Source organism: Terrapene carolina, unplaced genomic scaffold (genome assembly GCF_002925995.2).
Source record: "Terrapene carolina triunguis isolate 2854851 unplaced genomic scaffold, T_m_triunguis-2.0 Scaffold26, whole genome shotgun sequence".
Classification (NCBI taxonomy): domain Eukaryota; kingdom Metazoa; phylum Chordata; order Testudines; family Emydidae; genus Terrapene; species Terrapene triunguis.
The window spans coordinates 3,774,145-3,797,083 of NW_020664377.1; the positions used below are offsets into that span (position 1 = coordinate 3,774,145).

Below are 22,939 nucleotides of genomic sequence, written 5' to 3' on the forward strand. Positions count from 1 at the left end.
TCTTGGTGTTTCGTATTCTCCCTTGAGAATAGAAATCAAGGAAAACACTTGTGCTTTTTATTTCTCTGTTGCCTCCAATCTGAACTTCCAAGAAGAGCTTTAGAAGTTCAAATGAAATGTCACAGGATATCCCTGTGAGTATAGGTAAAAATCCTAAATATTTCTGGCTGAAGGATTGGAGACAAAGACATAGTGAAAATCTGACTTGCTGAAGGTCATACAGAAGTGTGTGAAAGAGCAAGATATACACCCAGGTGACCTGACACCCACCCTTGTACTCTAAACACTAAATATGTTTTCTCTAAGTGTGGGTTTGATAAAATTTGATGAAATCACTGTAGGGTCCCAGATGCTAAACTGTTTAAGCATGTATGATTTATAACCTTGAATAGTTCAGGGAAGCAAGGCTCGTGCCTGGTTACGGGGATCTTGCTGTGTCAGTGTTCTCCAGAAATTCAGATTTTCCCTTAGACAGTCTTTGGTCATCTTAGCAAAGTTGTCTTCCTCATCTGATTACTTGTCCAAAAGATTTTATGGGGTACCCAATTCTTGTTTGGAGTTTATCCATGTCTCAAGCTGTGATGTGAATAGTACAAAAACAAAATTGTATTTTACCTGCTTTGTATCAGAAAATGTTAATTGTATGAATGTGCTTCCAGCCAGGTCTGGGCAAAAAATAAGAATTCCATTTTACAAAAAAAATTTGAGCTTTTATTATTTTTGTTTTTGTTCTGCACTGAAACAAAAACTAGACCTTATTAACTTTTTTCTTCAGATAACAAGAGAAACAGACCACCAACCCCTAGAATAGCCAGATAGCCTGGTGGCTGGGTCACTTATCTGAAATGTGGAAGACTACTTTCAAGTCCCATTCCAAGTTTAGAAATCGACTAGGAGTTGAAAAGCCTGGACTTTAAGGCACCACCGAACTCTTCGATGTATTGCTAAACTAAGGCATGTCTACGCTAGTGACCTTACAGCAGCACAGCTGTACTGATGCAGCTGCGCCGCTGTAAGATCACCCATTTAGCCGCTCTATGCTGACAGGAGAGAGCTCTCCCGTCAACATGATAGCTACCGCCATTTTTTGAGGTGGTATTATGTCGGCGGGAGGAGCTCCCCCCTGACATAGTGCTGTGCACATTACCATTTATGCCTGCGAAACTTATGTCACTCAGGGGGGTGTTCTTTTGAGTGACATAAGTTTTGCTGACATAAGTGGTAGTGTAGACATGATCTTAGTGTTCAAACAATTTTAAATGCTTTTTTGTATTTTTAAAAAAAAAAGCATTTTCAATTGAATTCCGATTCCATACAAATTCAGCTTGACACAAATTATGACAAAAAATGATTTAGTAAATAAGAAATGGTAAATTAAGAATTTGAGTAATTATATGTTGTGTAATATAATTAAAGTATGTATAGATAGTGTATCCTCCTGGTTAGCAAAAAGTATCAAATTACAGCAGCCAACCAGACTCAAATGTTCTTTGGGAAAATAACTAATGAACAAATTCAAAACAAGATTAAAATTGATGATTTTAATCAGTTTCCTACTTGCTGATTTAAATCATAATTACATTCAGTGATTTATGTCACTTCAATTTAAATCAATCCCCTCTGATGTACTGTATCAATTTGTTTTTTCCTTAGGGAAATGAAGTGTGTGTCAAGTTCACAAGTAAAGAAAAAAGAAAGATTTTGTTTTTTCTGTATTATAGTTATTAGTATCGCTGGATATTTGTGTTTGAATCTGACACTTTTTCAATATGTGCTCTCCCTCTTGTTCTTGCTTTAAAACCAAGGATGACATAATTCTGAAATAACTCTGGTTGTTGCAGAAAACTGCAGAGTTTTTAGTTATGCACAATAAAATTAGGTTTGGTAAAAGGTTTATATTTGTATTAGAAAGAAGATGCATTTATAAAATGTGCTTTGTTCAGTACAATACAGCATTTTGAAAATATCTGTACTTCCCTTTTACAGGCTGTTCGCTGCTATGAATCTCTGATATTGAAAGCTGAAGGAAAGGTCGAGTCTGATTTCTTTTGTCAGTTAGGTCACTTCAACCTCTTATTGGAAGATTATCCAAAAGGTAAGGCTTTTTATCACACTTGTATAGCAGTTTTAATAACTGTAGTGTCTTTAATGACCCAGATTTGATTATGACACCACAATATAACCATAAATATTGGGTAGATCAACTTCAGCACTTTTTGTTGGCAGCACCATGCTTCAAAGTCTGTAACAAAATAAGTAATATGTCATTGTACTGAGGAATACTTTTGTTCTTCCCTTCCCCCAGAGAAACCTTGTGGGCAAGTGTTTTAGTAGAACATGTTTACTGGTTCATGAACAGATGTGAATAATATACAAACATAGTACCTAATTGTTCCCCACGTTTCTTCTGTTGCTGAAAATGTTCAAAAATAAAGTAAACTGACTACAGCATAACCATAAGTGTATATCAAATGTAGTCATGGATATGGCAACTAGAATAAGAGTAGGCATTAGAAATGAAAAGGAGACCTAAATGTGTACCAGGAATATTGTCCAGATCCCTGATCTGTGCTTGGCACAAGCCCCAGGAAAAGGGGTCAGGTATAAAGCAGCATTTGCGCTCTCCCAAGTCTGTGAACAGCCAGAGACTGGTGTTTGGCCCTGATGTAAGTTACAGCAATCTCAAGGTTGTTCTAATTTATGTGGGCTGAAAAAAAACCCATGCAAGTTGTTCCATCAGTCTAGGATTGCCAACGCATAAAGTACTTTGGCTTGTGCCACTGCTGCTTCTATGCCACTTGGTCATTCCCTAGGTAAGTTGTTACAGCGCACCAAATGAGCCAACCAACGCAGAGTAAATAGAGCATTTTCAAGACATCTGCCTTATGCTAACGGAATCATGGTCAGGAGTCACCATTCTTTACCACCACAAACTCGTTAGCTGTGGGCCAGTGGGCTGCATCACTGAAACATGGTTCGCTGACAAGATAAACACAGCGCTAGCTCACTTTGCGGCATTAGGCTACTCTGAACACTTAGACGTGGAGAATGGTAGTATAGTGATTTTATTCTCCTCCAGATTCAGATGCAGAAGAGACTAGTTTAACATCGAAGAGGGTATCCTCTTAATCTGAGAGTGCTGATAATAGATTATGGGCATCCTGCTAATCTACAGAGCTACGAACACCAAAGGCTTCCCAATCCTCCCTCCCCCCCACCCCGCAACACTGTCTAACATGGTTTTGAAGTTCACATGACTTAGCTTGAGGGAGACTTCATCAATGTAGAATGACACCTCAGACAGCAGCAGCAAAAAGCCCTCCTCTTCACCTTTGGCTGCATGCAGATAATATTCCTCCCCGCCCCCGTGTGCTTTGGACTGGATCCTTGCGCTGGACATTAGAAACACCCAAGCTAATCTGTGTCCTTATCTGACCACCGTCTCCTTCAGGTAAAAATTTCCCTCCCCCATCACAAGACAAGAACAAGCAACCACCAAAGTCCACCCTAGAAAATTATCAGCGCCAACAAATGCTAAAGCTTTACAGATAGAAAAGCCACTAAATTTAGTATTGTGACAGTGAAACACTACCATCGCTCCCAGGTTGCTGCCATAGACCCTCTGGCATTGAAATGCTGTCTCCTACACCATTACTCTCTCAGATCCCTAAGGCATTTGGATGACCTGTGATGGAAAAAGTAGAAAGGAAGAAATCTAGTGGCATTTGACACTGAGCAGCATCAAGTGTTCTTGGAGGAAAACACCATCTGATGCAGATAGGTTTAAGTATGAAGAATTTTTCTCAACATGTGCCACTGTAGTGTTGAAGGCTCACGCCGTCTTCACTGCCAAAATAGGTGTGTGTTTAAAGAGAGATCGCTAACTCAAGTTAGCCATCTTGCTGTACAAACATACACCTTTTGGGCAGTGAAAAGACATAGGCTAAGAGCTTTTCTTATCAATCAGAGGCAGAAACTTTTTGGTTGGTAAATAACTTTATAAATCCAAAATGCCTTGATTCCATCATGGTTTTTGCTAAAACAGTCAGCAATGAAATAGTTAACAATCCAGACATATAAATAGTTTGCCTGTTTTATTTATTTTATTTAAGAGTTTTAAAGCCTCATTTAGCTGAATGGGGAGAGTATGCATCTCTGAGCTTATTGTCTCAGGCTGTCTGCAGGTGCAAAACAACACTAAACTGGTTAATACTGGGTGCATCTTGTCATGGTTTTTCTCCACAACTTCAACAGCTAAATTTTTTTTTTTTTTTTAATGAAAGCTTAAATTCTGTAACAAACTGCCACAAGAGGATTCAGTGACAAATTCTGTGTAAAATGGAGAGAAGAAATGTGGGTTTGGGTTATTTTCATCCAAGGCTTTTGTTGACATCAATGTTGAAGTTCTCCAAACTGAAAATTTTAACCACCATCACATACAGTGGATTAGAACGTCAGGTGTGCTTGAGTACTATTTGATTCCATGGATAAAGGGGGAGGGGGAAGCATAAATGATTTTTCTGCTATTTTTTTGCTTACTTTCCTAATCTTGGAGGTGTGGATTCCCAGCAGAAGTCCTATAACGGTGCTGACGAAGACACAGGGCTAGTTTCTCAGCTCCAACTGTGTCCTCTGTGCTATGCTGAAGATTTGGATGAGTTTCTGTTACCACTCTCCTTTCTAGTCATTGGGAATCTACATAGAAAGTCTAAGTTGTTTTCAGCTTTTTTCACATGTGAAGTAGAAGAGTTCAAAGGGTTTGGGTGTTTCCTGGATTTGTTGTATTTAAGTTTAAAAAGAATATTGTTCTGCATGTGCTCTTGACCACTTTTTGGCCTGTGGTGTGCTAAGTAACCTTGGAGGAGAAGGAGCCAGAGGATCATGTTGGACCAACGTAGTTTGCAGTACTGTAGAACCTCAGAGTTATGAACACCAGAGTTACGAACTGGCCAGTCAACTACACAGCTCATTTGGAACCACAAGTATGCAATCAGTCAGCAGCAGAGATGACAAAAAAAGCAAATACAGTATGGTACTGTGTTAAACGTAAACTACTAAAAAAGGGAAAGCAGCATTTTTCTTCTGCATAGTAAAGTTTGACTTAATACAGCTTTGAATGTTCAGTTGTATACCTTTGAAAGAACAGCCATAACATTCTGTTCAGAGATGTGAACAACCTCCATTCCCGAGGTGTTCAAGTAACCCTGAGTTTCTGCTGTATTATCCAGATGTGTTTTGGTAATGCAAGCTACATCATACTTCTGGAGCCTCTTTCACAATGAAGCCATAAATGGTCATCTTGTTGACCACTGATCTAACATTAAACAGCGTCAGTTTGAGTTCCTGGGAGTTCTTTGCACCTCTTTAGTTCTTGTGTAGACATGCTGTTTGTGTGCTATGATTATATGGTACACATTTGGACACAACATTTTTGGGTCTTTTGTCTATTCTTGAAGTTGATTCCATTAAAACTGAGGTAGGGGAGATGATCTGAACGGTGAGGCAAGGTCCCTTTGCACCCCATATGTTTTGACCTTGGCTGGCACTGTGACGTAGTGTAGTGAAAGTGTGCGGAGCTGACAGTCTGACTCCAGTATAGTGAAAAATGTGGTGGTGGGAAGGTGGCAGCATGATCTGCCATGAAATGTTCTGTAGTAGGTTAGTGTCATCACTTGCTCATTTCTGTAGCAATTTGTCACACCTGTAAATACGACTCCTTTTGCTCCTGTATGCGGAGGAAGAGGGAATTGTTGATAGCTGCACCCTGCCTTTTAAATGCATGGCACTGAGAAGCAGCCTCTGTTTCTCATAGAGGTGCTGCTGCTGCTCCTGTGTAGAGAGGAAAGAGCAACAGCTTCGGGAGAGGCTCAGCCCCTATCATAAACTTCCAGTGTCAGGAAAGGATACTGGGATTATGTATGCTGTCCTGCATCCTCCTTAGGGGCTCAGTCTTTTGTATCTGCCTCTGACTGGCAAAAATGAAATGAGGAAGCCTGCTCTTCACTTAAGAGCCTCCAGAGACTTAGGCTACGTCTACACTTATGGGCATGTAGAATACAGACATTGCACATCCAGTTAGCATTTATATAAATAGCAGTGTAGACAGTGAGCACTGCTTAGGCAAGTAGAATGCAGACACACGAGAAACTTCAGGTATATATCTTACATGGCTCTCTACATGCCCACACAGTGCTTCCTACATGTAAACTCTTTTTACTAGTGTAGTGTCCTGCTGCCAGAGCCTTTCCCTGCCTCAGTGAAAGTCTTTGAAAGTGGTAAGAGGCTCCCCACTGCTGGAGCCTTTCCACGCTGCAGGGAAAGACTCTAGAGTGGGGAAGTGGGTGGGAGGAGAGAGAGGCTGGGAGGGAGTTGTTAGTGCCTTTCCCTGCTACATTGCCCCTGCCAGAACCTTTCTTTGCCATGTGTAGCTAAATGCCACAGGATGGACACAGCCTGCTTTTCACTGCAGTGTGTAGCTACTGTAGACATTGCTGGAAAGACCTTAGAGGTGTCCATTTTTTTCCATTTTTGAGGGAGTCTCCCTCCCCTGTGGAAATCTCCATTGTTTTATTACATAGACAATAAGAATTGCAATAGGAATAGTGAGAATAAACAAGGAATTAGAAAAGAAATTTGATATGATTGGTATTATGCAACACATCAGTTTTCAATCACATGACTGATGTTAAAATCAGGGAATATGCTGTGTTTAGGAAAGATACAATGGGAGGTATGGTACATAGAGTGGCACTCTCCATTAACAATACCACTACCTGCTCTAGAGTTATTGACAATTCTGAAGGAGAGGACTGGGATGCTTATGGATCAAAGGATTAACTGATAAATCACAAGTGGTAGTGGGGGGGATGGAAGTCTGCTATAGACCACCAAATCAGACAAGGGAACAGGATGTGCTCAGCAGCTCCTTAAACTTCTGTCTATAGTGTGTAGATGGAAATATTGCATTATTGGGAATTTCAGTCTGGGGGACATATGCCAGAGATCTCTTGCTGTCACTTGTAAAATATCTTTAGCGATTCTAAAAAATATATAACTTTCAAACACAAATTACTGAAACCAACTTGCGGTAATTTGTACATTAGACCTAATTTAGACAGATAAAGATGAATTGATCACTGAACTAAAAATTTATGGTTGCTCAGGTGTGAGTGATAAGAACATAAGAATGGGCATACTGGGTCAGACCAATGGTCCATCTAGCCCAGTATCCTGTCTTCAGACAGTTGCCAGTGCCAGATTCTTCAGAGGGAATGAACAGAACAGGGCTGTTTGGAGTGATCCATCACCTGTTGTCCAATTGCAGCTTCTGGCAGTCAGGTTTAGGGACACCTGGACCGTGGGGTTGCAGCCCTAACCATCTTGGCTAATACCCGTTGATAGGTAAATTCACAGAGAATAGGTCCAAGTATTTTTTTTTTTTTTTTTTGAACCGGTTATATTTTTGGCCTTCACAACATTCCCTGGCAATGAGCTGCACACGTTGACTGTGTGTTCTGTGAAGAAGTACTTCCTTATGTTTGTTTTAAACCTGCTGCTTATGAATTTAATTGGATGACCCCTAGTTCTTGTATTATGTGAAAGGGGTAAATACAAGAACTGGGGGCGAAGCGGAGCGGCGGCGGCGTGCTCAGGGGAGGAGGCGGAGATGAGCTGGAACGGGGAGCGGTTCCTCTGCGCCCCCCGTTACTTGCTGCGGCCCTCCCCGGGGCCCCCCCACCCCAGCTCACCTCCATTCCGCCTTCTCCCACGAGCGCATCGCAGCTCCGCTTCTCCCCCCTCCCTCAGCTGTTTGGAGCGGCAAGCCCGGGAGGGAGGAGAAGCGGAGCTGCGGCGCGCTCGTGGGAGGAGGTGGAGCGGAGGTGAGCTGGGGCGGGGGGCCCCGGGGAGGGACGCAGCAAGTAACGCGGGCGCAGAGGAACCGCTTGCAGTAACACGAATTCGGATATAAGGAAGTAAAGCAGCCCCGTCCCCCGGAGCGCTGCTTTACTGCATTATATCCAAATTCGCGTTATATAGGACCGCATTATATCGGGGTAGAGGTGTATCATTATATGTGATCTATCCCTTTCCTAATGGTTCCTAACATTGTTTGCTTTTTTGACTGCTGCTGCACACTGAGCAGATGATTTCAGGGAACTATCCATGATGACTCCCAAGATCTCTTTTGAGTGGTAACAGCTAATTTAAAACCCATCATTTTATATGTATAGCTGGGATTATTTTTCCATTGTGCATTATCAACAACACTGAATTTCATCTGCCATTTTGTTGCCCAATCACGCAGTCTTGTGAGATCCCTTAGTTAATTCTAAAGCATTCACCCCTTTTTCCAGATCATTTATGAAAATTTATGATGTCTATTTTCATTTGCTGTGTGCAGATAGAACATCAAGTAGTAGGTATATTTGGTGCTTTAAAAAGGCCAGTTTCCAAATATGAAAGCCATCACGTGCTAAAATTGAGTGGGAGGAAGTACTTTAAAAATAAAAATGGGAATTATATTTAAGAATTCTTTATTAGATGCTTCAAAACATACAATTCCGCAGTCAAGAAAGAAGGCTTATTTGATTTAAAAAAATAATCCTGTTTTGGAGGGGAGGTGAAAGTAATAGAAATAAGTAATATATAACAAAACATTAGGGAAGGTGAAAGCAAGGAGTACCAGTCAGCACAGCAGTTAGGAATTTTAGACAGTTAAGAGAAGCTAACGGTGTAAGTGGGAAAAAATCTATGGCCAGTAGGGTCAAGGACAAAGAGTTCTTTAAATATATTGGGAACAAACAAAATTCTAGCAATACTGTAGGTCTGATGCTAGACAAGGATGATAAATCATCAATCAAAAGGCAGAAGTATTTAAATATTTCTATTCAGTATTTGAAAGAAAACAGGATGGTGTATTCTTATCTTAGTGATCATGAAATACATTCTATTCCGTTAGTAACTAAGGAGTATGTTAAACAGCAACAGCTTAACATTTTTAAATCTGCAGGACTAGATAACTTGCACCACGAATATTAAAAGAATTGATGGAAAAGCTCTGTGATCCATTAATGTTGATTTTTTAACAAATCTTAGAACACTGGAAGTTCCAGTGGACTAGGAGAAAGCTAACATTGTGCCAGTATTTGAAAAGGGTAAATGGCAAGACCCAGGAAGCTATAGGCTAATTAGCCTGACATTAATCACAGGCAAAATCATGGAAAGAATGGTATGGGACAAAATCAGTAAACAATTATGAGGCGGTAGCATAATTAATACTAATCAACATGGCTTAATGGAAAATACGTCTTGTCAAAATCAGTGTCTTTTGATCTCATCAAATAATATTATTTTTGACAAGTTTGGTTAATAAACTGTTGACATAATATACTTAGACTTTTGTAAGGCATTTGACTTAGTCCTACATGTCATTTTAATTTTGGGAGGAAAAGGTACTATATAAAATCAATATACCTCATATTAAATGGATTAAAAACTAATTTACAGAATGTAAAAAGTAATTGTAAATTGGTGTGTTTCTGTTGGGGTCTGGCAGGTCTCTGTTCTTGGCCCAGTGCTATTTAATATGTTTATCAATGATCTGGAAGAAAATATAAGTGCTGGTAAAGTTTGCAGATGCCACAAAAATTGGAGTGATAAATAAAGATGGGGTCAGTCTACAGGCGAATGTGGATCACTTGATGGTAAGGTTGACTTATTAGAACATGTGTTTTAATACAGCCAATGCAAGTTCTAAATCGAGGAACAAAGAACATAAGTTACATTTATAAGAAGGTGCACTGTATCCTGAGAAGCAGCAACTCTGTAAAGGGCTTAAGGGGTCAGGATAGATAAGCAATTGAACATGAGACACAGCATTGTGGTGTGAAAGAGTGCAAAGTACTACTGAAGTAGGAGTAGGGAGGTGGTATTACCTTTTGTATTGGACATAAGTGAATTGGAAGCTGAAGATAAACAAATTCACACTAGAAATAAAATACAAACTTTTAAGTGAAGTTGACAATCCTAATAGTTAGTTACCTAGGGAAGTAGTAGATTCCCCATTTGAAGTCTTTGAAATCAAGACTGAACCTATTTCTAAAAGATAGGGTATAGCTCAGATAGGTATGAGCTTGATGCAGAAATTCTTGGATGAGGTTCTTTGGCTTGTGTTATGGAGGAGGTCAGACTAGATTATAATGCAGTCCTAGCTTTTATCTGTCTGCTGTTTATACTTTTCCGAAGGTGCACTACAGTAGAATTGACGTGATGTTGTCTAAAAGATTCTGATTATCAGCAGTGCAGCTCACCAGTCTTGTTAATGTTACTCTGATATTGTTTGGGAATCAGGAATACAGAACTGCATTGGTTTGCATTTGGAAGGTTGGATTCTGTATAAATGGATGGGTTTAGGCTTTCCTTCTTCCAGGAAAACTTGTCACTGATAAATAGGTGAGTGTGTACTTGAAGCTGTTGTCCAAAGCTTAACCACAGGGCTCTGTAAACAGGGCATGCAATATTTGTGTATAAAAATTGATACACTTCAGTGATAAAGAAAATTTCAGGAGTGATAATTTGGGGTCAATGGAGTCTGCTGGAGGTTCTTAACTCCGGTTAATTGTCAATCACCCATTATGGGGAGCTTACCAAACTGCCATATTGTGTGTGTTACTTTGAGATAGTGCATCTGGAACTTTTAATAGGGCTGCAGTTATAATGTAGTGATTTTTCTGGCATAGGGAAACTCACTGCAAGGGTAATTTTTTTAATTATAAAATTTTGGTGTTCTGGAGCTTTGTGATTGTAGTCCTGTGGCATTTTTTTTTAATTAGCAAGAAGGATTAAAATCTTTGGCATGAGTAACCCAGTTGTGTTTTGGTGGATTTTTATTGTTTAGCCCAGACTGTTTAAGATGCCTCTGAGCAATAATGAAAAAGAATCAATTCTAGAGAATTAAATAACCAGGCTTTAGTGGATCATTAGTTCTCTGCCTACACCCCTCTCCTTCGTGTGCCCCCCTCAAAGTGAATAACTCTCCCCGATGAAAATCCCTTGAAAGGAGAATGGTATGTTGGGGATACTAGGAAATGTATCTATGTGCACTGATATTCTGAGAATGGTCACTTTGCACTGCAAACCTGAGATCTCGAGATCTCTTGTATCAGCTTTGAGTGTGACCCTTAAGAAGATGGAGAAATGTTGGGAAATAATCTTAGGATAAAAACTTGATGATGATGTACGCAATATCTACTTGAAGAAATATGAAATTAATTACATGCTTAATCTGTTCTTGAGACAATGTTGCATTTCATATTACAATATGTATTTTAATATTACTAAAGGCATTTTTGAGAGGTAGATATATAGTATATCCTTTGAAGGATTTCAGGGCTAAATGTGATCCAGCTGTGCTCCTCAGGGGATGTTTTCTGCAACTCAGAAGTGTGTTATAGAATGGGTGTATCAATTTTAGGCTCTCTTGTTGTGTATTATCTAAAGAGTGCTTATAATACTGATAACTTTCATTGCTGTTGTGGTACTTAGTTTATTCTTATGTTTACTGTTAACCTTGCATTTTCTAATGATGGCCATAGTTAGTTGTTATAACCATGGTTGGGTGAAAACTAAGCTTATGACCATTCACTCTCAGGTGTCCCATTTCTCTGGGGACTAATTAGATGTTGTCTTGTCTTTCAAGATAGCTTTGGCAACAAGACTGATTTCTTCTTCGAGTGATTGCTCATGTGTATTCCACAATAGGTGTGCGTGTTCGCCACGTGCACTGGTGCCGGAAGTTTTCCCCTAGCAGTACCCGTAGGGGGGAGCACCCCCCGCGACCCCTGGAGTGGCGCCTGCCTTGTGCAGTATAAGGGGAGCTGCGCGCTCCCCCACCCTCAGTTCCTTCTTGCCACCAGTGAAGGTGCATCGGAACTGCTCTGCTCCAGCTTTGCTGTAGCTTGTCCCCAAATCTGTTCGATGGAGTCGGCGCTGACCCTGACCCCGGCATGCCGCTCCGAGCCCGTACTGGTCACCGTGGTGTTGGTATGCGGTGATCCGCCGGTGCCATTGACCAGTCGGCACTGCTCACCATCCACGGGCCATGCCAAGAAGACTCCCTCTTTGCAGTGGCACCGAGGGAAGTTTGGGACAGAGGCTAGGCCCATGTCGGGCAGTCCTCGATCCCCACCGGGCCCTAGGCCTCTGACTCATATAGAGTGGAGTGGCCCAGCCCCTTTGGAACAGGCCTTTCCGGATGTTCGGATGCCGTCCACGCCCAAAGCCCTCCAGGCAGCCCGGGACATCTTGTCCATGCTGGTGCCTGGAGCGCCACCGATATCGGCCCCACGCTCCAGAGGCAAGCCTCCGCTGGGATCTGCGCTGTCCCCCCCCCCCCCCCCCGGCTCAGTACTGGTCTCGGTCGAGGGAACTTCCCTGATGCCGATCACCGCCCAGCGTCCACTCGGGGCAGAGTCCACGTGGAGTGCCCTCAACGCCGACCAGACTCTTGGGCTGGGTTCCATCTGTCCGGGACTCGCGGCACCAGTCCTCCTCAGAGAGCGGATGTTGATGGGACTGCGGTGGACATCGTCGGTCCTCATCCCGGAGAGGGTACTGCAGTCGGTCACGGCACGGTTGTCGACGCCGTTCCCGCTCGGGCTCCTGCTTCAAGTCTCTGCCAAGGCACCGCAGCCCTGAACGTTGATCGCCGGCACCTCGCCGTCGCGGGTCCCACCGTCGAGGCCATTCGCAGAGCAGTTATTACCGTTGGTACCAGTCCTCCAAGTCGAGATCGTGGTCCTGTGACGGTTGCAGATCCCGGCACCGCCGCTCCTCCCGGTTGAGAGACAGCAGTGGATCCTGCGCCAGCCCGGTCTCCATTCGTAGCCGTTCTTCGATGGGCAGACCGGCCAACCCGGGCAGCCAGCCCCACCGGTGCCACACCAGGTGCAGTGGCACCGAGCGTCGTGGCCGGCTCAGTGGTACCAGTGGGCACCGTGGCCTCCAGCGCAGCCCCCAGTGGGAGCTCGGTCGGTGGCCGGAGCTTAGGAAGCACCGTCGGCCTCCATCCCTAGACTCCTGACAAAGAAGTCGGTGGGATGCTCATCCTTGGTACTGCGCCCGGAGTCCGACCAGGTGATGGATCCTCCGGTGCCGGCCGACACCCAAAGCACCACACCGGCCTCTTTGCCCCGCCCAGAGGAGGCGATTGCGGTCCTGCCTCCCTCCATCCTGCAGGAGGACTTCAGCGCCCACCAAGAGCTCTTAAAGAGGGCGGCAGCAAGCCTCCACCTCCAGGCAGAGGAGATGGAGGAGCCCTTGGACTCCCTGTTCAACGTGTTGTCCCCATCGGCACCAGGTAGGGTGGCCTTGCCGCTCCATGAAGGAGTGGCTAAAATTTCAAATGCCCTGTGGCAAACACCGGCCTCATTGGCCCCTATATCAAGAAAGGCAGAACGCAAGTACGTTGTACCCACTAAAGGGCATAAGTACCTATCTACCCACCTGGCGCCCAACTCCCTGGTGGTCGAGTCGGTCAACCACAGGGAACGACAGGGTCAGCCAGCCCCGACCCCAAAGAACAAAGACTCTCGGAGGCTGGACTCTTTTGGAAGAAAAATTTATTGGTCTCTGAGCTTCCAGTTACGAGTGGCAAACATCAGGCCCTCTTGGGTCAGTATGAATTTAATCTGTGGGGCTCCCTGCCTAAATTTGAGGTGTCCCTCCAGGAGCGTGATAAGAAGGAATTCAGGCCGCTGGTGGAGGAAGGGGCAACAGCAGCTCGGGCTTCCCTGCAGGCTGCCTCGGATGCTGCGGACACGGCTGCACGTTCAGTGGCCTCCGAGGTGTCCATGAGACGGGCATCATGGCTCCTGCTCTCTGGGCTCTACAGCGAGGCGCAATCTTCCATGCAGTATCTCCTGTTTGATGGGAAAGCTCTGTTCGCAGAGGAAACCGATACAAGGCTGCATGGCATGAAGGACTCCTGCACGACCCTCCAGACCCTGGGTCTCTATGTCCTGGCTCTGGCAAAACCTAAGTTCAAGCCGACCCTGGCTGCCCTCCTGAAGTACGAGGCCGCCCATAAGAAGCAATGGGACTATAAGAGACGCCCTCACAGGCAGTCTCGGCCGCCCCCCCAGCCTGGACCCTCCAAGGGCAAGCAGGCGGGGAAAAGGCGATTTTGATGGGATGCTCGGGGGCAACCCGCCAGTCCTCATCAGGGATCCAACCCCAATAAAGCTTCCCTTCTCCAACCGGTTGTGTGCTTTCCTTCCGGAATGGTCTCGGCTCACTTTGGACCAATGGGTCCTCAACACCATCTCCCGGGGTTAGACCCTCCAGTTTACCTCCTCCCTGCCCAACCACTCTCTGCCCCAGTCCCTCCGGGGGGACCCCTCGCACGAAGCTCTGCTCGAGCAGAAGGTGGGGCGGCTCCTAGGACTAGGAGCGATAGAGGCGGTGCCCGAGGAGTTCATGGGGAAGGGATACTACTCCCGTTATTTCCTTATCCCGAAGGCCAAAGGGGGTCTCAGGCCCATACTGGACCTACAGGGTCTGAACCAGCACATGGTGAAGCTCAAGTTCCGCATGGTCTCCCTGGCCTCCATCATCCCCTTCCTGGATCCCGGGGATTGGTATGCTGCCCTCGATCTACAGGATGCGTACTTCCACATCCACATATTCGAGGGGCACAGGCACTTCCTCTGGTTTGTGGTGGGACAGAATCATTACCAATTTACAGTCCTTCCGTTTGGGCTGTCCACTGCCCTCAGAGTGTTTACAAAATGCATGTCAGCGGTAGCGGCCTACCTCAGATGGCGGGAGGTACAGATATTTCCCTATCTGGATGATTGGCTTGTCAAGGGCACCTCCTGGTCGCAGGTGAGGGATCACGTGGCGCTCCTCCTGTCCCATGTGCACCGCCTTGGGCCTACTGGTAAACAACACCAAGTCCACGTTAGTCCTGGTCCAACGCATAGAGTTTATCGGGGCGCTCTTGGACGCAGTGTCGGCCAGGCCTTCCCTCCCGCCAGACAGGTTCGAGACCCTGAAAGGTCTCATTGACTCGGTCACAAGGTTCCCAGTGACAACAGCCAGGGTTTGCCTGCAACTCTTGGGTCATATGTCGGTGTCCACGTATGTGGCTAGACTCAGGATGAGGCCCCTCCAGCTCTGGTTGGCCTCGAATTTCTCCCAGGCCACGGACAGGATGGACAAGGTCCTCACCGTGCCGGATGCTGTGATTACTTCCCTGCGATGGTGGTCCACCCCTAACAACATGCTCCAAGGGGTCCCGTTCAGGGACAGGGCCCCATCACTGGAGCTGGTGTCTGATGTGTCGGACCTGGGTTGGGGGGCCCATGTGAGGAGCTTTCAGACCCAAGGCCTGTGTTCGGCTCAGGACCTGACCCTACATATAAATGTCAAGGAGCTCAGAGCGGTACGGCTGGCGTGTATGGCCTTCCACTCGCACCTGGAGGGCAAGGTAGTCAGGATCCTCATGGACAACACAGCCTCGATGTTCTATATCAACAGGCAAGGCAGGGCCCGCTCCTCTCCCCTTTGCCTTGAAGCCCTCAGGCTGTGGAATTTCTGTATAGCCCACGACATCCACCTGAAGGCCTTCCACTTACCGGGCTCCCGCAACGAGAGGGCGGATCGCTTGAGCAGGGACTTCTCCTCGCAACACGAGTGGTCCCTCCACCTGGAAGTGGCCCACTGGCTCTTCCGAAGATGGGGAACTCCCCAGCTGCACCTATTCTCGACTTGGCAGAACCGGCGATGCCCCCGGTTCTGCTCCGGGAGGGTCTGGGGAGGGGCTCTATCTCTGATGCTTTTCTCCTGTCCTGGTCAGGCCGGCTTCTCTACGCCTTCTCTCCATTCCCTGTAATCAGCAGGGTCCTGGAGAAGATAAAGTCGGACAAGGCCCGAGTCCTACTGATTGCCCCAGCGTGGCCCAGGCAGTATTGGTTCGGGACCCTCACGGGCCTGGCGGAAGCTCCGCCGTGGCCATTGCCGCTCCGCCCGGATCTGCTCTCACAGGATCAGAGCCACCTCCTCCATCCCAACCTAGTGGCTCTTGACCTTACAGCATGGCGGGTCAGTGGTTAGATGGAGAGGAAAGGACATGCTCAGAGCAAGTTCAGCGCATCCTCCTTGAAAGTAGATGGCCCTCCACTCGCCGCGCTTATTTGGCAAAGTGGTCCCAGTTTTCTAGGTGGGTGGCAGACTAGGGCGTCTCCCCAATCCAGCTTATCCTTATCCTCCTGCACCTGGCGGCCATATCGGCCTTCCATCTGCTGGTGCAAGGACACATTTTTTTTCCCATGCTATGACTGGCCGGTTCCTTAAGGGTCTAGACCGTCTTTTCCCATATTCTAGACCCCCGGTTCCACAGTGGGACCTAAACCTGGTGCTGGCTCGTCTCACGGGGCCCCAGTTTGAACCACGGGCCACGTGCTCCTAGTCTCACCTCTCGTGGAAGGTGGCCTTCCTGGTTGCTATCACGTCGGCCAGGCGAGTCTCGGAGCTCAGGGCCCTGACCTCCGAACCGCTGTACACGGTCTTTCATAAGGACAAGGTCCAGCTCCACCCACACCCTGCGTTCCTCCTGAAGGTGGTCTCCACCTACCACATGGGTCAGGACATTTTTCTACTGGTCCTCTGCCCCAAGCCTGGTGCATCCAGTGAGGAACGCCACCTTCACAAGCTCGACGTGCGGCGGGCTCTGGCTTTCTACCTGGATCAGACTATGCCGTTCAGAAAGTCCTCGCAACTGTCTGTCGCCTCGGCTGAGCGCGCGAGGGGCCAGCCGATTTCCACTCAGCGGCTTTCCAATTGGGTCACTTCTTGCATCCGTTCCTGTTATGAGCTGGTGGGTGTTCCCCCGCCACCCATTGTGAGGGCTCACTCGACCCGGGCACAGGCCTCGTCGGCTGCCTTCGTGGCCCACGTCCCCATCCAGGACATTTGTAGGGCCGCCACGTGGTCGTTGGTTCACAAATTCACCTCGCACTATGCAATCGTCTCCCAAACCAGGGATGACGCCAGTTTCGGCAGAGCTGTCCTCCCTCCTTGGAACTTGTGAACTCCTACCCACACCTCCAACAGATATAGCTTGGAATCACCTATTGTGGAATACACATGAGCAATCACTCGAAGAAGAAAAACAGTTACCTTTTCCGTAACTGATGTTCTTCGAGATGTGTTGCTTATGTCTATTCCACATCCCACCCTCCTTCCCCTCTGTCGGAGTTGTCTGGCGAGAAGGAACTGAGGGTGGGGGGAGCGTGCAGCTCCCCTTATACCGTGCCAGGCAGGCGCCACCTCAGGGGTCACGAGGGTACTGCTAGGGGAAAAACTTCCGGCACTGATGTACATGGCGAGCACGCACACCTACTGTGGAATAGACATGAGCAACACATCTCGAAGAACACCAGTTACGGAAAAGGTAACTGTTTTTTTCCCTAAATAATCCCATATTTGTCATCCTCCCAGCTTAGAACATCTGGTAGAGGGTCGTCTTATACCTCACATCCACAGTTCTGTTAATAGATCTGTTGTTAAGCTTACAAAGACCCACTTGTAGAATATGGCACTCCTGGTTTTGAGCTGTGGAACTGCCTTGAAAAGCTGTCTTGCATGCACAAGAGAGTTTGCGCGAGGTGAGGTCATTGCCCCACTCTCTATAAAGGAGTGACTCCTACCCCTCAGTTCCTTCACCAATAGTGTGGAGTGTTAACAGAATTCACCTTTGTGCCCTCAGGGTAGACTTTTCCATAGTCTGTCTTATTTTCTTTAGTTAGCTTGTAAACAGTAGCATAGAATAGTTTAACTTACATAGTCCACCCTTCTACAGAGAGCCTTTGGCCTCACCGCAACCATGTTGAGCACTGTAAGGGCTTTAAGAGATGTGCCTGTTACCCATGAATCATACCAAAGACGAACTCCCATGTTCAGTGCCTTCTGTGTCTGGATGAGACCCACTTGGTAACCCAGTGTGCGATTCCATTCTATATAGGTCTTATACCATGCTCATCGCGATAGTATCTGAGTGTCATCCAATAATATATTAAGTATTGTGATTAACATCTGTCACGTTTGTTCTCCCATTCTCTCCTTGGGGGAGCAGTGTGTGCAATGGAGTGTCTTGTTTTGGTAGTGTTTTGCTGTGCCTTCATTCCCCTCATTAGAAAGGAGAGACACTTGAGGCTCTTGGCTCTGTATCTTGGCAGACTCTAGGTCTGTGTGAGAATGCCAAGATTAGCCTCTGTGCTGAGGTCCTTTGACCCAAGAGGTGGTGTTTTGCTCTGGCCTCAGTACTGCCTTCTATCATGTGCACAAGACTGAACTCTCATCTGCCTTACACTGGGAGCAAATCCTTTGCCCAGCATGACCGGCCCTGACTACATCTAAAGCAGTACTGAATACCAAACTGACATCACCCATTTAAGTGTTCACATAATCATGTTACATCTGACCTTTGTGGTAAATAAACATTTAGGTGGCCTAAGGAGTGTCAAATTTGAAATGAAGGATATAGCTTAATTCCATCCTTTGTAAAGCTCTCCAGTTAAATTCCCTTTTCTCCTCCTTCCTGTCAGGGTAGTTGAGTGCTAAGAATTTGCTCCCAGTTCACTTGTCTTTAAATTCCCTGATGATAAATTTGTGGCTATTTTGAATGCTTTCAATTATAAGCTACCTACAGACAATCCTTTTGTGGATACTGCCTAGAGAATGCTCCCTCATTTGTATTTCCATACAAGAAATCAAACACGTCGGTACAGTAATGCTTTTTCTTGAGATACATCCCAGATAAAAGAAGATCTGTAGGGTGTGATCAGATGCACTCCTGTCCTTACTGGTCTCCAGCATAGTTGAATTTTAAACTGGAATTAGAAATTCAAGAAGCCAAAAATCTATTGTCTTTTAGCCTCGTAGTACACCACTAGATGGTGCCAGTATCTAGCCATCTAATTATTATTTTTTCAAGTGAACCATGTAGATTCAAGATGCTCAATGGGGAGTATCTTTTTGAAGACCCTCCTAAATTTAAGTAGTCATAGAAGTTAGATAAAGTAGACCTATTGGAATAGGTCACAAAGTCCATCCTTCTACCAATATACAGTTAACTACAACATTTTCTAGTCTAGTATATTTCTCTGGTCTAGTTTTAGATGTCTCATTGAATGGTACCATCCACATTTTACCCTGAGGAGAATATTCCACAATCTAATAGACCTTGTTGGAAAGCAGATTTTTCTGACATTCATACTAAAACTTGCCCTTTCTTAATGAAAGTGTACTTAATATATTGGTGAAGGCTATTTCCACAGCAAAAGAGGAAGTTTTTTTAATTTTTACTTGTGCCAACAAAATATTTTATAATGCTAGGAATTTCAATGACTAGTTTTAGTATTAGTGGGTTAATATTTAAGGATCCTAAATCAGACTATTGTTTGCAGTCTGTAACTCTGTCCTATTGACGTCATACAGCAACCATATGATTAAGGTATTTGAGTATTTGTAGTCTCAGGTTAGATTAAACTGATTTTTAAAATGTGTTAGATTTCTCTTGGCCTCCCCCGAATGGTATTGCTATATGGCACAGTTATGAAACTGCACTTCCATGCTTCAGCATATTTGGATTTCTTTAAAGTTTAACCTTATCTCTGTATTTCCTGTGTTTATGCTTTTTGTTTTGGAAAAAGTACAATACCTGTATTTATTCATAATTACTGATATGTACTCTCAATGTAATTTTTGTGTGGAAAGTCCTTTTTTTTTTAATTAAAATGTTCTTAATAGCCATTAAACATAGAGAATGTTTGTATATTTATAGTGCTTTAAAGAGAATATAGTATCCACCTTAAACCATTTTTTGTAAATTAATTTATGACCAGATTCACTGATATGCTTTAACTTATTTGTGCTATGCTGTCAAGAACCACAGTTTTCCCTGCAGACAGCTTGGCTTTGCTCCCCTAGGAAACAGTGAGAAGTGGTGGAATCTTTAATGAAAGAACACATCTTCAGTCTCATTGAGACCAATAGGAGATGACAATTATTTAGAAAGAGGGCAGTTCTTTGTGGAATTCTCTATAACAGCACATTTTCTCCATCAGCGGTGGCTTATGAGTACTTTCTATCATGAAGAATGATAGCAAAAATGATCATTAATCTTTTAAAAAATACTTCAGATGTAGCTCATGCATGAAATATGAATGAGTTTTAACTATATGGGAAGTCTGAGTGTGAAATGTTCTGTTATTAGGGACAAAACAGTGGCCTGGCACAGATACTAAATTTCTTAAAGGACCAATTTTCAATTAAAATTTTGTTTAAACTAATGGATTGACTTGTAAATTCTCATAGGATTTATTCTGTGCTCAGAGTAGGTGTTGTAATTTTGTGTAGGCTATCCTGTTTTTCATATATAACAAAGGTATTGAATCTCTTCACGTGCAAAACTCAGCTCAACCTTAACTATGGAACCATAAGCAGCGCTTCCTTAATGTTAACTAGATATATAACAACACATTATGAATTTATCTCTATGGTATAGAAATATACTTAAATTTGTTTCATTGCTGTGGTGTAGATGCTGATCAATGACTAACCCAAAGAACAGAGAAAGGGTATTCAAGTTAAAGTTCTGCTGTATGATCATTTTTGTTTTGTTTTGTTTTGTTTTTACCTAGTAGACTTATTCCTTAATGTTAATCTTTCAGAAATGTAGCTTTCATAGTTCTCAAGACTTCTAGTCCGCCTTTGTAAGTTCACTGGGTTTCTTTGTATTGTTTCTCTTTCCTCATTGCTATACTTTCCGGCATACTTACTGTGTGATTGGAGCTTGATTGAGCCCTTCCATCAGAATGGTCTGGCCATCCCTCCCAACCCTTCTCAGCTGACACTGCCCACTTGAGGGAGAGTGCACTTAATGGGGTAGAGTTTAGGTTTCACAGGTAGCTGTAAATCTAGCATTTTTGAGTGTTTGACTTTGTAATCTCAGTAACATACTTAATTTTTTTGCGTGTAATTTCCTACTTTTTAAAAGGATAAAAAGGTAAAAACAAATTGTACTATGTGCAATTGTAACAATCCCTCTGTCATGCATCATCAGTGGGGTTTAAACTCTGAACCTTCAGCACTGTAATAGAGACTTCTACCACTTCATTTAAGGGACTAACTACATTAACTGGAAGCAGGAGAAGGCTGATATCCTAGAAAGGAGGGATGGGCTACTGCGACTAGGGTGTAGTTAGCCATCACTAGGGAACAGAGCCTGGGGTGGTTCTGTTCCCCTCTCTCCAACATGATATCTGTTCCACCAGTCCCTAGGTGTTGTTAGTACATTGTGTTCCGTTGCTTTGATGCCAGCATGAACCAAGCACTTCAGAACGTTCATGTTCAGCTGTTAGTCTGGTGAGTTGCCAAAGTTCTGAAGAACTCAAGTGAAGGAAGAGAAATGGTTTTCAAAAGTTTGTATCTCAGCAAAATCTGAATGGCTAGAGAAGTGCTTTTCCTTGTCCCATGAAATTCCAAAGGGCTTTTCCCCATGCTGAATTTCAAAGGTCTAATGCAAATGAGAGAGTTGCTAGAGCTTCTCAAAAATTGCCACAACAACCTTTTTATAATGGAAAGGGTAGGAAGCCCAAGTAGAAAGGACATAAAAATGGCTATACTGGATCAGAACAATGGTCCATCTAGCCCAGTATCCTGTCTTCTGACAGTAGCCAATGTCGGATGCATCAGAGAGAATGAACAGAACAGGGCAATTAACAAATGATCCATCTCCTGTCATCTAGTTCTAGCTTCTGTCAGTCAGAGGCTTAGGGACAACCAAAGCATGGGTTTGTGTCCCTGACCATCTTAGCTAATTGCCATTGATTGACCTATCCTCCAGGACCTATCCAGTTCTTTTTTTTGAACCCAGTTATACTTTTGGACTTCACAACAGCCCCTGGCAATGAGTTCACAGGTTGAATGTGCATTGTGTGAAGAGGTACTTATTTGTTTGTTTTAAACCTGCTCCCTATTAATTTCATTACGTTCTTGTGTTATGTAAAGCGGTAAATTGCATTTCTGTATTCATTTTCTCCATACCATTCATGATTTTATAGACTTTTATCATATCCCCCCTTTAGTAATCTCTCTTCTAAGATGAACAGTCCCACTCTTTTTAATCTCTTCATATGGAAGCATATGTTTCATACCCCTAATCGTTTTTGTGACCTTTCTCTGTAATTTTTCCAATTCTAATGTCTCTTTTTTGAAATGGGGACAGCCAGAACTGCATGCAGTATTCCAGGTTTGGGCATACCGTGGATTTATTTAGTGGCAATGTGATATTTCTGGATATTTCTGTCTTATTATTTATCCCTTTCCTAATGGTTCCTTATGCTGTTAGCTTTTTTGAATGCCCCTGAACATTGAGCTGATGTCTTCCAGGAACTATCCACGATGACTCCAAATTCTTCTTTGAATAGCGTCCCTGTGGGTGTTCCACTTTAGGTGTGTCTGTGTCTGTCTCTGCGCCTAGGATCAGAAATTTTTTTGTAGCGTGCTTTTTGCGTTGCTATATAGTGCTGTGCATCCAAACCACCCTCAGTTCCTTCTCACCTGCAGTTGGCCTGAGATGGAGCCCTTAGCAGAGCCCTTTCGGAGCGATTTCCTTAGTATTTTCTTGTTCTTATTATTGTACTAGTAGCATTTTTGTTAGCCTTTTAGTGAGTTAGTTATACCCTATTCCCCTTTTTTTCTTGTTTAAAATGTTTTTGTTTGTTTTTGACCCATAGATTAGTGTAGTTGTTCTTCCCTATTTCTTTCCTTCAGGGAGGTGATCCATATAAAGGGGGTTATGCCCAGCTCCCCTGGGTTCAAGTGTTGCTTCTCCTGCTGGGAGGCCATCCCTGTCAGCAGCGGTCACTCCTGTTGT

The 22,939-nt window shown here is 44.4% G+C and overlaps 1 protein-coding gene across 8 annotated transcripts in view; it reads left to right on the top strand.

The window, feature by feature from the left end:
* LOC113406352 (lysine-specific demethylase 6A) overlaps nucleotides 1-22,939 on the top strand; it is a 283,935-nt gene that overhangs the window by 38,964 nt on the left and 222,032 nt on the right. For all 8 annotated transcript variants that reach the window (XM_026650736.1, XM_026650746.1, XM_026650739.1 and 5 more), the window contains one exon: nucleotides 1,987-2,095. In XM_026650736.1, coding sequence (XP_026506521.1) covers nucleotides 1,987-2,095 — 109 coding nt within the window. The remainder of the gene's footprint in view (nucleotides 1-1,986; nucleotides 2,096-22,939) is intronic.